The 14,334-nt window shown below is 40.8% G+C and overlaps 2 protein-coding genes across 2 annotated transcripts; one reads left to right on the top strand and one right to left on the bottom strand.

Moving 5' to 3' along the window:
• Window positions 1-776: 776 nt before the first annotated feature.
• Window positions 777-2,292, bottom strand: MELLADRAFT_115371 (uncharacterized protein; the record flags this gene model as incomplete). The annotated part of the gene is made up of 4 exons (XM_007405549.1): window positions 777-1,245; window positions 1,320-1,447; window positions 1,520-2,152; window positions 2,216-2,292. The coding sequence occupies 4 exons, from the start codon at window positions 2,258-2,260 to the stop codon at window positions 777-779; spliced, it is 1,275 nt and encodes a 424-aa protein (XP_007405611.1).
• Window positions 2,293-2,482: 190 nt separating this feature from the next.
• On the top strand, window positions 2,483-4,005 carry MELLADRAFT_33552 (uncharacterized protein; the record flags this gene model as incomplete). The annotated part of the gene is made up of 3 exons (XM_007405660.1): window positions 2,483-2,647; window positions 2,708-3,507; window positions 3,576-4,005. 3 exons carry the CDS (start codon window positions 2,483-2,485, stop codon window positions 4,003-4,005), a joined length of 1,395 nt encoding a protein of 464 aa, XP_007405722.1.
• Between the last annotated feature and the right edge of the window lie 10,329 nt (window positions 4,006-14,334).

The raw sequence follows: 14,334 nt of genomic DNA, 5'->3' as shown, positions 1-14,334 counted from the left end.
CTCTCAATGAAAAACACATGGTAAATATCTTGATGATGAATATAATGCATACAAAAAAAAGCCGAAAAACTCAAAAAAGAGAAATGGTTAGAACTTTAATGTGGTTGTTGAACATAGCTTGATTTCTAGTACATCACTGAGAATCACCTTGGATCAAAACCTTGTGATTCTGAACCTTCTCTCCAAGGTTTAGAATCCAAGAATACCTCTCAATGAATAACACATGGTAAATATCTTGATGATGAATATGATGCATACAAAAAAAGCAGAAAAACTCAAAAAAGAAAAATGGTTAGAAACTCAATGTGGTTGTTGAACATAGCTTGATTTCTAGTACATCACTGAGAACCACCTTGCATCAAACCCTTGTAACCCTTCTGTTCAAGGTTCAGAATCCAAGAATACCTATCATCAAAAAACACTACATAAATATCTTGGTGATGAATATGATGCATTCAAAAAAAAGTAGAAAAACTAAAAAAGAAAAATGGTCAGAAATTTCAATGTGATGGTCAAACAGATGTTAATTTCTAGTATGTGTATTGTGATATAATCGTTGATAAATCAATCAAACCATGCTTTTCAAAAACCATTCCCATATTCCTTGATATACCAAAAAAAGACACATCTCTCAAAAAACACAACGTTCAAACCGATCCCAAAAAATCCAGAACCCAATCAAAATGTTCTTTCATAACTATAGGATTTGATTTTGATTTTGATTTTTTTTGGTTTAGTTTACTTTAACACATACGTTTGGTTGCAAACTTGAAAATCTAAAAAACAATCTTCTTTCCTACTTTTTCTGGATTTCTTATGATTCCAGTAGGAGCTCTTTGAGCATTTGCAAGTGCAGCACCTGGTGTAAGTCTTCCTTGAAACGATTTTTTTGTACGGACTTCTTGAACTTGTTGGGGGTCTATCTTTTCTACTTTTTCTATCCTTTCCATATTTTCGATCTTTTCCAGTTTTTCTACGTCTTTAAGTTGGTCTATTCTACTTTGATCTACTCTAGGTTTAAATTCTTTTCTTTGAGTTTGCTTTGAGTTTGAGTTTGAATTTGAATGATTGGATTGAGATTTTGATTTATTTCGATTTAAAGAAGCATGAGACCCACCACCCCGACGAGCCGCTTCTTCAGAAGCGTATTCGACTTTAATCTGACGTCCCAAGTATCGATGGTTTTTTTTATTCATTAAAGCTTGGGTGGCCGAATGAGTATCACGAAAATCTAAAAATCCAAATCTATTCCAAACCCAAACGCACAATTTTGATCAGTTCATTTGCATTTGGTAAGGTAGAGGTTGCGATCGATTTACCCTTTACATTTTCCTGAGTCTTCAAATGTACCTAGTCTGATCTGTCGTATGGCTGGATCGTCTGCTTGAGCTTGGTTTGAAGTTGAAGTTTGATGATTTGATTTAAAATGTTTCATAATCGATTCAGACTACCATCAAAGAAAAAACCCCATAATTAAATCCATGATTTATCGAAAGAAAATGAGAAATCTTAAACTCACAGTACTTTCGAAACTCAAATTACCTAGAAACAAACAAGCCACAGCCGGTTTAGCCATCCGATCCAAGCCCTTAACAGGGCCCTTCTCACCCCACCCAATTCCCCCATCTTTAACCCCATCATGTTCAATTCCCTTCTTAGGTCTCCCACAATAATCATTAGATCGTTTGATCAAAAGCTTTCGACCACCCAACAAACTCTCAGTTTTCTGCAAAGCCTTCTTCATACCTTCTTCAGATTCGAAATCAATGTATGCGTAACCTGGATTCCTTTGGTTGGGTTTGATGGGTGTGTGGGGTTTGGTTGGGAAATTGAACCGGGTGATTCGGCCGCATGATGAAAAGAATGTTTCGAGGTCTGATTGGGTGGTGGTGAATAGTAGGTTTCCGACCCAGATTCCGTACTCTCCTTTGGTGGCTTTGGGTGCTGGGTTGGGGATTGGGTTTAGGGCTTGTTTGGTGCATAGTTTTTTACGTTTTCTTCTTTCTTTATGTGATAATACTTGGATTTCTTCTTCTTCTTCTTCTGATTTCGATTCCTTTTCTGATTTTGATTCTGATTCTGAATCTGATTCCTCTGATGATTGATAATCTGAATCGAGTGGTCTTTTTTGATGATGATTATAGATTTCTGACTAGAAAGAAAACTAAAGATGAGTATTTGATAATGGTGAGTATCTTTTGAATGACTGACTTACTTGTTGGTGATCTGATTCCTGATCTGATGAGGATGATTGACTCATCTTGGTTCTTGGTTTTTTGGTTTTTTGGTTTTTGGTGGAAATGGTTTGACGGTTTGTCGATTCAACATTTTTGATGGTGTACTCAGTTTAAACATATCCAAGTGTAATATGTTTATACTATGTCCCACCAAGTCCAAAACTACTTAAAACCTTTCTTCACTTCATCTCGATTGAAATTACGTCATCAAAGTTAAACAAACAAGCAAACCAACTCAAACTATTATGAAAGACCATCAACAAAGAGTCGAATATCTTAAATCATTAAAATCAATCAGAGAAAGTTGTCAAGAAGTTTACAATCTAAGCCATTCCAACAAACTAGAGTTCTGGTCAATCCAACCCAACCAATTACCAGTCTTAATAGACTACTGTACCAACCTAATCCACGTAAGTTCCTTCCTTTCAATTTAAACTAAACTAAAGCTGATCAAGGGTTTGTTTTTACAGAGAGATTTCGGTACAGATTATCACAAGATCCCACCGCATGGACGATGGCGACATTTCTTAGTCAATGACCAAGACAGGATTACTCCCTTACTAACCTCATGGAAATCGACCCACGAAGATCCACTTGAACCTACCCGAAAACTTATTGATCTATTCGTTGTAGCCGTCTTAATGGATGCAGGAGCAGGTGACGAATGGTCATTCCAAGAACCTACTTCCCAACCTCAACCTCAAGGGAATCAAGGAATCGGTCGGAGTGAAGGATTGGCAATTGGAACGTTGTATGGGTTTATGAATGGATTGTTTTCTTCTGATCCTCAGGTTCCTCATCAAGTTGATCCGATCGGGTTGAAGTCTTTAACCCTCGATCAGTTATCTAAATCTATGCAATCTAGACCTGGTAATCAGATTGTAGGATTACAAGGCAGAACAACCTTGCTCAACAACCTAGGCAGTCTCTTATCCACTCCTTCAGAATTCTTTCCTTCACGTCAATTATCAAGACCTGGTAATCTTCTAGACTATCTTATGGATCATCCACAAGTCAGGCCGGTTCCTAAACCAGTGATGAAAGGTGAAATCATCGTTCCGGTGGACGTTTTGTGGAACTTGGTGATTGATCAGGAAAAAGGATTGGGTTCGATTTGGCCTCATCTTGGAAGAGAACAAGTTCATGGTCAGTTTATTGGTGATGTTTGGAATTGTAAAGCGCTAGAAACTTCTAAGTCTCAAACTCTTCAAGACGGATTTGTTTCGTTTCATAAGTTGTCTCAATGGCTTACGTATTCGTTGATCGAAGTGTAAGTGTTTGAATTTGATTTCTATTTCTTTTTTCTGATCTGATGAGGTTTGGAAAATCGTTTTGTAGGATGGAAAAGACTTTAGGTTGGATCTTTACGGGGAAAGAACAAATGACAGGTTTACCAGAGTACAGAAACGGAGGCTTATTAATCGATCTAGACTATCTAAAACCCAAACCCGAAGCCTTCATCAACTCCTTATCACTACAATCATCTATAGAAAACTTTGATTTACAAGACTTGCCTGCTTTACCGGCTTCTCATCCTGCTATTATCGAATGGAGAGCTTTAACGGTCATAGGATTAGATCAGATTAAAGAAGGGATTAATCAAAGGTTAGGGTTGGTTGGAAAGAAGAATGAGTTGAGTTTGGTACAGGTTTTGGAGGCGGCTACTTGGAAAGGGGGAAGAGAAATCGCTTGGAAGAAAAGGTCGGTTGGTGGGCTCGGCTCGGCTGGTCCTCCTTTGAAGGTTGTTAGTGATGGGACTATCTTTTAAGGTCATTCTTTGTAATGGTTTGTTAGGCTTTTGGATTGTGGGATTTTGGGGTGGTGGTTTGTTATGTAGAATAGGTTAATTTGTATTTTTGTTTATGACATTTTTTTTTCTTCAGATGTTATGTAGTCTTAGATGGGTCCAAACCAAGCTTTGCATCAAGCCTTAAAGGCATGTTTGTACATTCGACTCTAGATTGGAATGATGGCTAGATTGAGGAATTTTTATTCATCATGCTTACATACTTGATTACAGCTCGACAAACTAAGCTTCAAGATCTTTGAGCTCTTAGTTTTGATGGTCGTAGAGATCCAGAGTAACAACAGCTGTACAGAAAAAGTTGAGGAGTTGGAGGAAGCAAGATGAGAGTACATATGGATAGCATTAAGAGATGAGTGAATCTGTTGATTTTCATCAGAACATTTATCTAAATTTGGTATTTTAGACTGTAGGATCATACAACCAACTTTTGCCTTGTCTACAATATTACAGATAGACTAATTGTTTGGCTTTCAGAGGTGTTACTGTCACCATAACTTGGATTGGTTCATATTAGAAGGATCATGATATTGAAGTTGGTAACATGTCAGTACTATTGTGATTTGATTGCCTGACTAGTTGGAAAGTTTTTCATTACATGGACTCCATGAGATGGTCTGGTTATTTTTCTTTTCTTCTGTTTGGTTTACTTCTATTTCTTATTCCAATACTGAAGTTTTTTCTATTTCTATATGATCAGGTACTTGCACAACCCATTGAAATGGGTGCCATTGCCAACAAGATTAAGCAAGTTTTGCCTTGTTGAGCTTTCATATTGTGTGTTACTGATACCACAACTTGAATTAATTCATATTAGAAGGATCATATTGAAGTTGGTAACATGACAGTGCTATTACGATTGGCTTGCCAGACTAGTTGGAAAGTTTTTCATTGCATGGACTCCATGAGATAGACTGCTTATGTTTCATTTCTTTTGCTTGGTTGACTTCTTTGGATTTCTTATTCCAATACTGAAGTTTTTTCTAATTCTATATGATCAGGTACTGGTACAAACCACTTGAATGGGTGCCATTGCCAACATTGACAAGATAGCTGATCAACTTAACAATGTCTTTAGAGCATCTCCAACGCTCGTGAATCTGAATGACTAAATGTTACGTTTATGTCAAAAACGTAACCTGTATTGCTGTTTTTCAGAAAATCGTCCTCCAGCGCCGAGGGAAAGGTCTCACACCTGGCCCACGGTGCGAACTTGGTTTTTGGGAAATGACACACTCCCATGCTCAGGTCCGCAAATCTGCGGACCTGGCTGAATCGCTGAAAAACCAGTATCTCAACGGTTTTTGCCCGAACGTTGACTAAAATAATTGTCCATATGTCAAACTCGTTACGTATTGTGATAATAAGATAGGTAGGTGACTGCTCACGTCTGGACAAAAAGGGACTTTGAGTGACGTGGGTTGAACCTCAAGAGGAATTGAGAATGAAGTTCAGATTGTGCGCTGGAGGGACCTGTCCTGACATGTCGCTGAAAAAGAAATACAGCTGTCCAGCCGAAGAAATAAATTACCTGTATGAGTCATTCAGATTCAGGCGCGTTGGAGATGCTCTTATGGATTGTAAATGATATTTATTAGGATTCTTTTGGGAAATTGTGGGAGATGGTTATGATATAAACTCACTTTGGATGTCAAGCATTGACTCACGACAATTAAAAGTTTGGCAGCTGATGTGAAAACCGACCTTGGGTCATTAACACCAGAGAGAACAATGTTGAGGTCTGATCATCATCAGATGAGGATACCACAGGCTTAGTACCCACTTCTATGAACTCTGATTGTGAAGATGAAAACTACAACAATGAAGATCCAAGCAGAACTGCAGACCTGGTCAGATGGGCTTTGGTAGAGGTCAGTCAGATCTTCTTCCAATTGGTGAGCAGTTGATTTTTTAGATCACAGCTACTGGATTGTGAAAAGGTTTTATGATTGATATGTTTGAGAATTGAGATCCTTGGGTTGGCAATGGTTTAGCAGCTGTGCAAAGTCACAAGGTCTCAAGTGTATCATCCATAGTTGGTAAGTGTGCTGGAATTCCAAAACCAATACTAATATTCAAAGGTGTGTAACAGCTAGACATGAGATCATTCACTCTTGCTTGCCTTATTGAAGTATTTATGAAAATGTTTCTCTTACTATGTTTCCTGGTTACAGAGTATCAACAGTATTCTAGATACAGATCCAAACACAAATCAGTTCTTCCATGGTTTTGAGCATCTCCATTGAACAATTCTTTCATTTGTTTGGTGAAGAAACCTCTTGAGGTGTGTATTTCTGTTATATTTTTTTTAGTTGATCACCTTTGCTAGAATCTATTTCAGCAAATCAACCCAATGTGAGTGACAATGAGGAAGTTGAATTGTTTTCAATTGTTCCAGCACTGGAACTGTTCAGGGCATTTAACTTCAAATAAGACAATATCTTGAGGGTGATAATCCATTGGGCAAAGGAAGGAGTGTGCTTGACTGGTGTGCTGTGAGTACCTTTTTTGCTCAATATCCCCATTATCTTACCCCCACTGATTTCTGAATTCCATGAAATTTAGAGTGATGCAAAAAGTTTCCCAGTCTTAGCCACTATGGCTCAAGATTATATGTCTCTGCCTGAAACTTGCTGCTGGGTTGAGTGTACCTTTTCTTTGGCTTCCAAAATTGCTGTCTCATGTCACAGTCAAGGACCCATGAGGCCTTTGACCATATCAAAGGCTGTTGGTTGCCACGAATGGTTGAAGAACAAGACAGTGTCTTCTGGTAAGTTTCAGGACACAGTCATAATATACTTTTTAGATCATGAAGTGTGCAAAAGGAAAAAAAAGAAGAAGGAGATCTGAATTAAGTTGATTCATTATGTATGGGTTTGATTCTTTTGATTCATATAGATAACTTCATTTCTAATTAGATTTATGGTTTAATTCTTGTTGATGTGGTTCTTTTTTCATTAACTAATTCAATGTTTTGTTTGATGAATGAGTTTTTTTGATTATCTCATCTTATATGGCTCTAAGCCCTTCTCTTTCTGGTTTTTAAAATACATTGATAGTGAAACATGGTACCTGGCTCTTTTTCTTCTTGAGCACTGTGTACTTGTAGCCTACAGTGACTACGGCCGCTCCAGCACGGCCCACTACGGGGTGACTGTACCATAGTATGAGATTTGGGTAAGAATACGCTTGACTTCATCACAATTGTGGTGTGGTTATGAAGTCAGACTACACCCTACTGCTACAGGGACCTTAAGTAGTCCACTACACTGTGGTCCATTTAAAACAAAAAATGGGCCCAAAGATCTTGGATTGGTTCAGAAAAAGCATTGTGATTAAATATGTATCACTCATTGAATAATTGGGAAATATATGTCTACATCAAGAGTTGACTGCTGTGGAGTGCTTGGGGAAATAAGACCCAGTGGTAGGTATGATATTTTAATCAAGTTGACAATGTTGTCAGAAGTCAAAAGAAGGGTTTTGCATGGTGGCAATTTTTCAGAAAAAAAATCATCAGGAAGGGGGAGTGATCAGGAGATGATAGTGGTGAATGAATGATACACACTAAAGTTGCTTTCCAAGACACGGCAGGGATATCACTCTGGACTAAACTGGGTAAAAGGTTTATCCCTATAGCCGGAATAACCTTTTCCCTCTACACATAGTTGTGCAAGAAAAATGTGAAAGATTTCAACTGCCAATTTCCTCCTACTGAACTCTATCAGACTGCCACTGCCAGATATTCATGAGTTGTGGCGAAACAGGACGTCGTTACATACCTTATCGATCATTGGATCCCGTCTTGAATGCAAAGATGCCTGTAGAATGGCTCCACGATCATTCGACGCTCATACTTGCCTTCACTGGCCCGACGTTGACTGCCGCCCGAAAAGAACTGTGTCCGTCCGAGTCATTGATGCGAATCATGTGGTGCTTGGAGTAGCTAGGCGGTGTCATGACAGGTAAGTTTGCGCAGGTATCTTTAGAAAAAGCTCACAAATTGCCCGCGGACACACTGCCTCAAATGAACATTAAGTTGTCTATGTATGAAGCGCTGAACAGTACAAAGTCTTGGGTAACGTATCAGTTGATTGTTGCTGATGTATGGTGAGCTTGATGTTGTTCAAGGTCTCTCCATGTTTGGGGCCCACCGGTAGGATCTTGTCGGATTTTTAGGTCCCAGACAATCTGCAATCGAAGTGTATAATTGATAGGACGACAACTACGTTAGTTCGTACTCCCGGACTTCAGCTTCCACAGTGGTTCAATATTCATTACCTATAATCGATAGGACGACAACTACGTTAGTTCGTACTCCCGGACTTCAGCTTCCACAGTGGTTGAGGAGAGGAAGCTTCCGCCCGGGTAGAACAAGATATGACTACAACACCTGTACAATCACGTGACCTGCTGTGGTGCAGTCGTGTACACATAACACCCCCCCCACGACCAGCCACAGCACACCTCCTTTGCTAACAAATAAAAAGAGAAAAAAAACAAGAAAACAAAATAGAGAACACCACACAGAATTAACAAAAAAACAAAACATAAAATTGAAAATATCATCACTCCAAACACAAATTCTTCTTCCCCGCTGCAAACAGATATGGGCCCAGTGCCTTTGTGAGAATATCGGCCTTTTGATTCTTGGATTCAACCCAGTGTAGGGTAATTGTCCCTTTAAAGAGTTGTTCATTAATGTAATAAAATTCACGTTCAGTATGTCGAGTTCTTTTGTTCGATGAATTATCCTTTGAGACGTGAATTGCCGAAGTATTATCGCAGTGCATTGAAACTGGTCCCATCGCCCCTAACACATCACCCACTAAATTCCGTAACCAAACCGCGTCTCTTGCAGCCGTCCCAAGCGCCATGTATTCGGCGTGACACGTTGAAGTCGCTACACAACCCTGCCTCTTCGACGTCCAGGCCAACGGGCACCCCATGAAAAAAGTCACAAAACCATGTACAGACCTAGCGTACTCTCCACCCCAATTAGCATCCACGTACGTATGCAAACCTATCTTCACTTCCCCTTTTATAGGCTTCAACTTCAACTTCACACACCCACTCCCTTTCAAATACTTCAGTACACCTTGAACTGCCTCCCAGTGCTGCTTAGTTGGCCTCGCCGAAAATCTCGCCAAAAAGTTGGTAGCATAAGTCAAATCTGGTCTCGTTGCGACAGCAAGGTAATTGAGACATCCTATCACCGATAAGTATCGTGTCTTGTTGACTTCATCTTCGTCGTCCTTCGGCGAAGTTGGTAAGTTCGAAGCATTAAGAGGCGTTGTCGATTTTCCTTCAACCTCCAAAAAGTCACGAACTATCTTTGTTGTTAAACCTGGTTGAGACAATTCAAAGGATCCATCCGCTAATCTATCCACATCAATACCAATTATACACTCCAGCTTCTCTGACCATCTAATTTTTAAATCCTTCTCCAATTCCCTTCCTAATTCTCTTAACAGCTCCAGACTACTTCCCGTCACAGCACCATCATCAACATGCACCCATACTATACACACCTCATCACCCCTTCGACAGACATACAAAGATTGATCAAACTGACATGCCCTAAATCCCAACTTCCTCAAAATATTTTCAAAATGTTTCCACCAGCAACGCGCTCCTTGCTTAGTTCCATATAGTGCCTTCACCGCCTCTAGAATTTTGTTTGCTTTTCTAGCATCGTCCATACATCCCGGCGGTAAGTTAAAGTAGACCTTCTTAGTTATATCACTATGCAAGTAAGCAGCCGTCACATCAAAAGAGTGTACCTCCCAGCCCATCAGTGCCGCCAAGGTGAGAAGAAATCGTAACGATGACATACAAGCAGTCGGTGCGAAGGTCTCATCGTAGTCGATCCCTTCACGTTGGGAAAAACCTTGCGCTACAAGTTGAGCTTTGAACTTTATAGGATTTCCGTTAGCATCTAGTTGTTTGTGTGTGAATACCCACTTCAAACCCAGCACATTCACACCCTCTGGCTTATCAATCACTTTCCACACTCCCATCTCTTCCATTGCACTCGACTCCTTTTCAACCGCTTTCTTCCATTCTTCTGAATACTCGTCTTTCATTGCTGCAGTGTAAGATTTCGGTTCTTTCAAACCTGCTGACAAGTCAATGTTCGCACTCAATAGTTCTACATATTTATCTTCTTCCAACACCTGATTTTCTCCGGTAAAGTCTCCTAATTGCAATGCATTCATTATGAACTCTAAACTGCTCTTCTTCTTCGGATTGTCTAAGATTTTATTTAATGATTTAGAAGTCGTTTGTTCTTCAGGATTCTCTTGAGTCTTTGAATAGATAAATTTATCCTCATAAGGAAATACCGCAATACCACTCTTTATCAACACCTTCGAACCAGGATCATAAAACACCCAACCTTTTCCCCCTTCCAAATACCCTATCATCATGCAACGACGACCCCTCTCATCCAGCTTCCCATTGTGTTGTGCGTCGTGCCGATGAACAAAGGCAGTAGCCCCAAAAGTGCGAATAACGTCAAGCTGAGGTTTATGCTTATAAAATAATTCATAAGGTGTATGATCACCCGTCAGCGTATTAGGCAGTCTGTTGTGCAAGTAACAAGCCGCTACATATGCGAAAGACCAGAACGTCTGAGGTAGGTTCGAAGCCGCCAGCATCGTCCTCCCCATTTTGCTAATGGTTCGATTCAGTCTTTCAGCTACTCCGTTTTGTTCTGGTTCGTACGGGTTTGAATGCTCATGCACAATACCTTTCAATTTTAACCAATTGCTGAACGTGGTCTTGATATACTCGCCACCACCGTCAGTTCGTACATGTTTGACTTTAAAATTAGTCTCCCGTTCCCATTTATTGATGACTTTCATGAATACATCGGGTACTTCTGATTTTGCTTTGATTATGATGATTTCAGAAAAGGTTGTTGCAACATCCCTAAAAGTAACGGTGAATCTATTTCCATTGACATCCTCTGGAAAAGGTCCCATGACATCCGATACGATGACATCCAGCATACCGTACTCTCGTCCCGTTCGGCCGAGTTTTTGATGACGTGCACTCTTGCATTGTAGACAGTCTTCACAAGCAAAGTCACTACTGGGTATAGACGTTGGCAGAACCAACCCCAGTTGACCGGCACATAGCTTCCTTATTCTCTTCATCTCAACGTGTCTGAATCTTCTATGCCATAGATAAGCCAAATCAACATCCTTTGCACTACTCAACGCTCTCACTTTTCCAACTACCTCAGGTGTTTCATGAGACAAAACATGTGTTTTCATTGCGTTCAAGATCCATCTTCTATTACAATAAGAAGCTATCAAAGATTTCCCACCGGGCATCCTCATCACCACATCCTTCCCCCAGAACCAAATCTTAGCACCAGCTTCCACCAACGCGGCCTGAGAGATTAAGGTTGATGTTGCTTGAGGACAATAATACACATCTTCGATTATAAAATCACTTCCATCCTCCGCCTTCACCTTCAAACACCCTTTTCCTACAATCATAGCATTATTGCCATGAGCAGCCGTATTCATCTTTATTGGAGATGAGAGCGATTGATAGTTAAGAAAAAATGGCAAAGCACTGCTCACATGGTGCATCGCTCCACTATCCAAGAGATATTCGGTTGGCGTCGCATCGACCGAGTTACTCTCGGTGCTCCATGCAACAGTTGATGCCGAAACTTGAGACATGTGACAAGGTGACGAAATAGGTTGCTCTTCTCCTTCTAACTGAGTAAGTCGTGCTTGAACTTGATTTGCCGGATAAAGTGTTTTGTATGCATACCATCTGTTGTTGGTACATTTAATCCAGTCGTTGAAGTGAGGTGCCGTTCTACTTCGCCCCTTCTTCTTAATCGGACAACTTTCCAAACCATGACCAAAATCAGCGCAGTGAAAACATTGCCAAATACCCTGATGAACTTCGGACGGAGCAGATTTCGGAGGATTCAATGGGTACGCTTCTGAGTTATCACGTTGAGCCCTGGTCTTAAAAACCGGTCCGGGTGGTGTAGGTCCCGTTGACTGAATACCCAAGCTTTGGTTCGATCGTAATCGACTCGTTGCAGGAGACATTGATGTCCTAGACGCTTGATTTGGCGAGTTACTCCACTTAGACGGAGTCATGGTATTACTAAACGATGCAGCTAATGTCTGAATTTGATCATTTTCTTGTACCGTCTTCCTAGTCGTGATTAGATTCTGATAATTTGCTCTAACTTCTGACAATGAAAATTGAGATTTATCGGTACGGTATCGTGCATCTAAAGTAGTGTTCAGGACGTCCATGCCGTATTCACCAGATACCGGAGAACATAATTGTACAATCATAGCTTTAATTGTGTCCTCCTCCCACTTAAAACCAGCCGATCTGAGACGTTCCCAGTCCTTATTGAGTTGGGTGATGAAAGTGATTAGGTCAGTTGTACTAGGATCGAATTTGCGGAGAACCATAGATCGGAAGATAACGTATTGAGCGGTGCGACCTCCTTGCTGAAACATCTCCTCTATCGTATGAAGGGCCATATGCGATTGAGTATGGTGCGTTATAACATCCTTGAGGTCCTCACTGATTGTTGCATTGATCACTCTCCCTGCACAACGATCAATTTGTACTTCTACCGGGTTATTGGGATCTACGGAGTTCAAAGACCAGTAATCGGCTACATCAGTCATGTCGAAAATGGCACGTTCGGTACGAAGTTTCCATCTTGCAATATTAGAACCGTCGTCTTTGAGTTTCTCAATGTCTGACACAAACTTCTGAACATCATTATGATTACGACTAAGGACCTTGAGGCGTTCAGTAATGTTGTCTGACTGAGACATGACGAAGTGATCGGATGAAGAGTCACTAATGTTACGGTGGTGTGTTTGACGACGTGTGGTAATATTGGTAATGGTGGTATCAGCGGGATCGAGTTCACGAGACGAGTCAAGAAAATTATTGCGAGAAAGATTAACGAAAGATTGCGGATCGAGTGGAGGTTTAGGAAAGTTAGGAGGTACTACAGAAAGATCTGGTATGTTCGGTGCAGGCGTATTGTGGCGTGTAGACGTTTCCGGGTGTTCGATTTCTTCAGTTTGTGATCTAGCACGAGATGATGACCTGGTTTTGGGACGATTCCCTTTCGTTGTGGAATTTGACGTTCTTGGTGGACTACGAGCTAACGGCATATGAAAACGGTGCTGAGTGGCGGCTCAGACTTACTCTACGAGTGCGATTACTTCGGCGTACGACTATGATTTCAAGACAAACGGTTGGTAACGCAGCTCATAACCTATAATCGATAGGACGACAACTACGTTAGTTCGTACTCCCGGACTTCAGCTTCCACAGTGGTTCAATATTCATTACCTATAATCAATAGGACGACAACTACGTTAGTTCGTACTCCCGGACTTCAGCTTCCACAGTGGTTGAGGAGAGGAAGCTTCCGCCCGGGTCACGCTCACACCCGGCCCATTTTTCAGGGCTCAGGGCATGGCTAGGGCCATGGCCTGCCATGGTCAGGCCTTGGCTAGACAGGGCTTTCCCATGGTGCCACGTTGAAGCCCCAAGTGGACAGTGAGGCCATAGATTAATCGTACCATTAGTAGGCTTGACACGTCAGGACACAAACCACTATCAACTCACACTGAAAACATGTCACAATTATCTAGAGCTAGTAATCTGAGTGAATCAAGAAGACACATCCGCCACTCTCCCTTATCACCTCGATCACAAGAGCTGAGTGCAACATCTTCAAGTCACTCATTTCAAAGAACAAGGTCTCCAAAGACAAATGCAGAACTTCAAAGACGTTTAGAAGAGACTCGAGAATTGATCAAGAAGCGCACTTCCTGGGTATGGGAATATTTTGAACCTGATATCATTGGCAGAAAGGTCAAGTTTGTCTGCCAGCTTCCCAGTGAAAAGTTATCAAATGAGTTATGTCGAAGTTCAATAGCTCAAGACGCAAACGGCGGCACTAGATCTCTCAGTCGTCATCTCAATCAAATCCATAGATTGACATCAAAGGACAAGCTTGGAGAAGAGGATCCAGATGACATGGTAAGATATCATCATTATCAATTTTCTGTGGTATTGTTTTAATCAGCTTACATGTTCAGTTATGATGAATCACATTAGGCCACTTTGTCACCTGAATCTTTTAAGAAAGCACTTGTCAAGATGTGCATTCAAGACGAGTTGCCCTTTCAGTTTGTCAACTCAAAAGCGTTCAAAAATCTGTTGTCACTTCTCAACCCAAGATCCAAATCTCTTCTCATAACTCCCACTGCATTG

The sequence above is a fragment of the Melampsora larici-populina genome, assembly GCF_000204055.1.
Source record: "Melampsora larici-populina 98AG31 unplaced genomic scaffold MELLAscaffold_4, whole genome shotgun sequence".
Taxonomy (NCBI): domain Eukaryota; kingdom Fungi; phylum Basidiomycota; class Pucciniomycetes; order Pucciniales; family Melampsoraceae; genus Melampsora; species Melampsora laricis-populina.
This window is presented reverse-complemented; position numbering and strand designations above follow the sequence as displayed.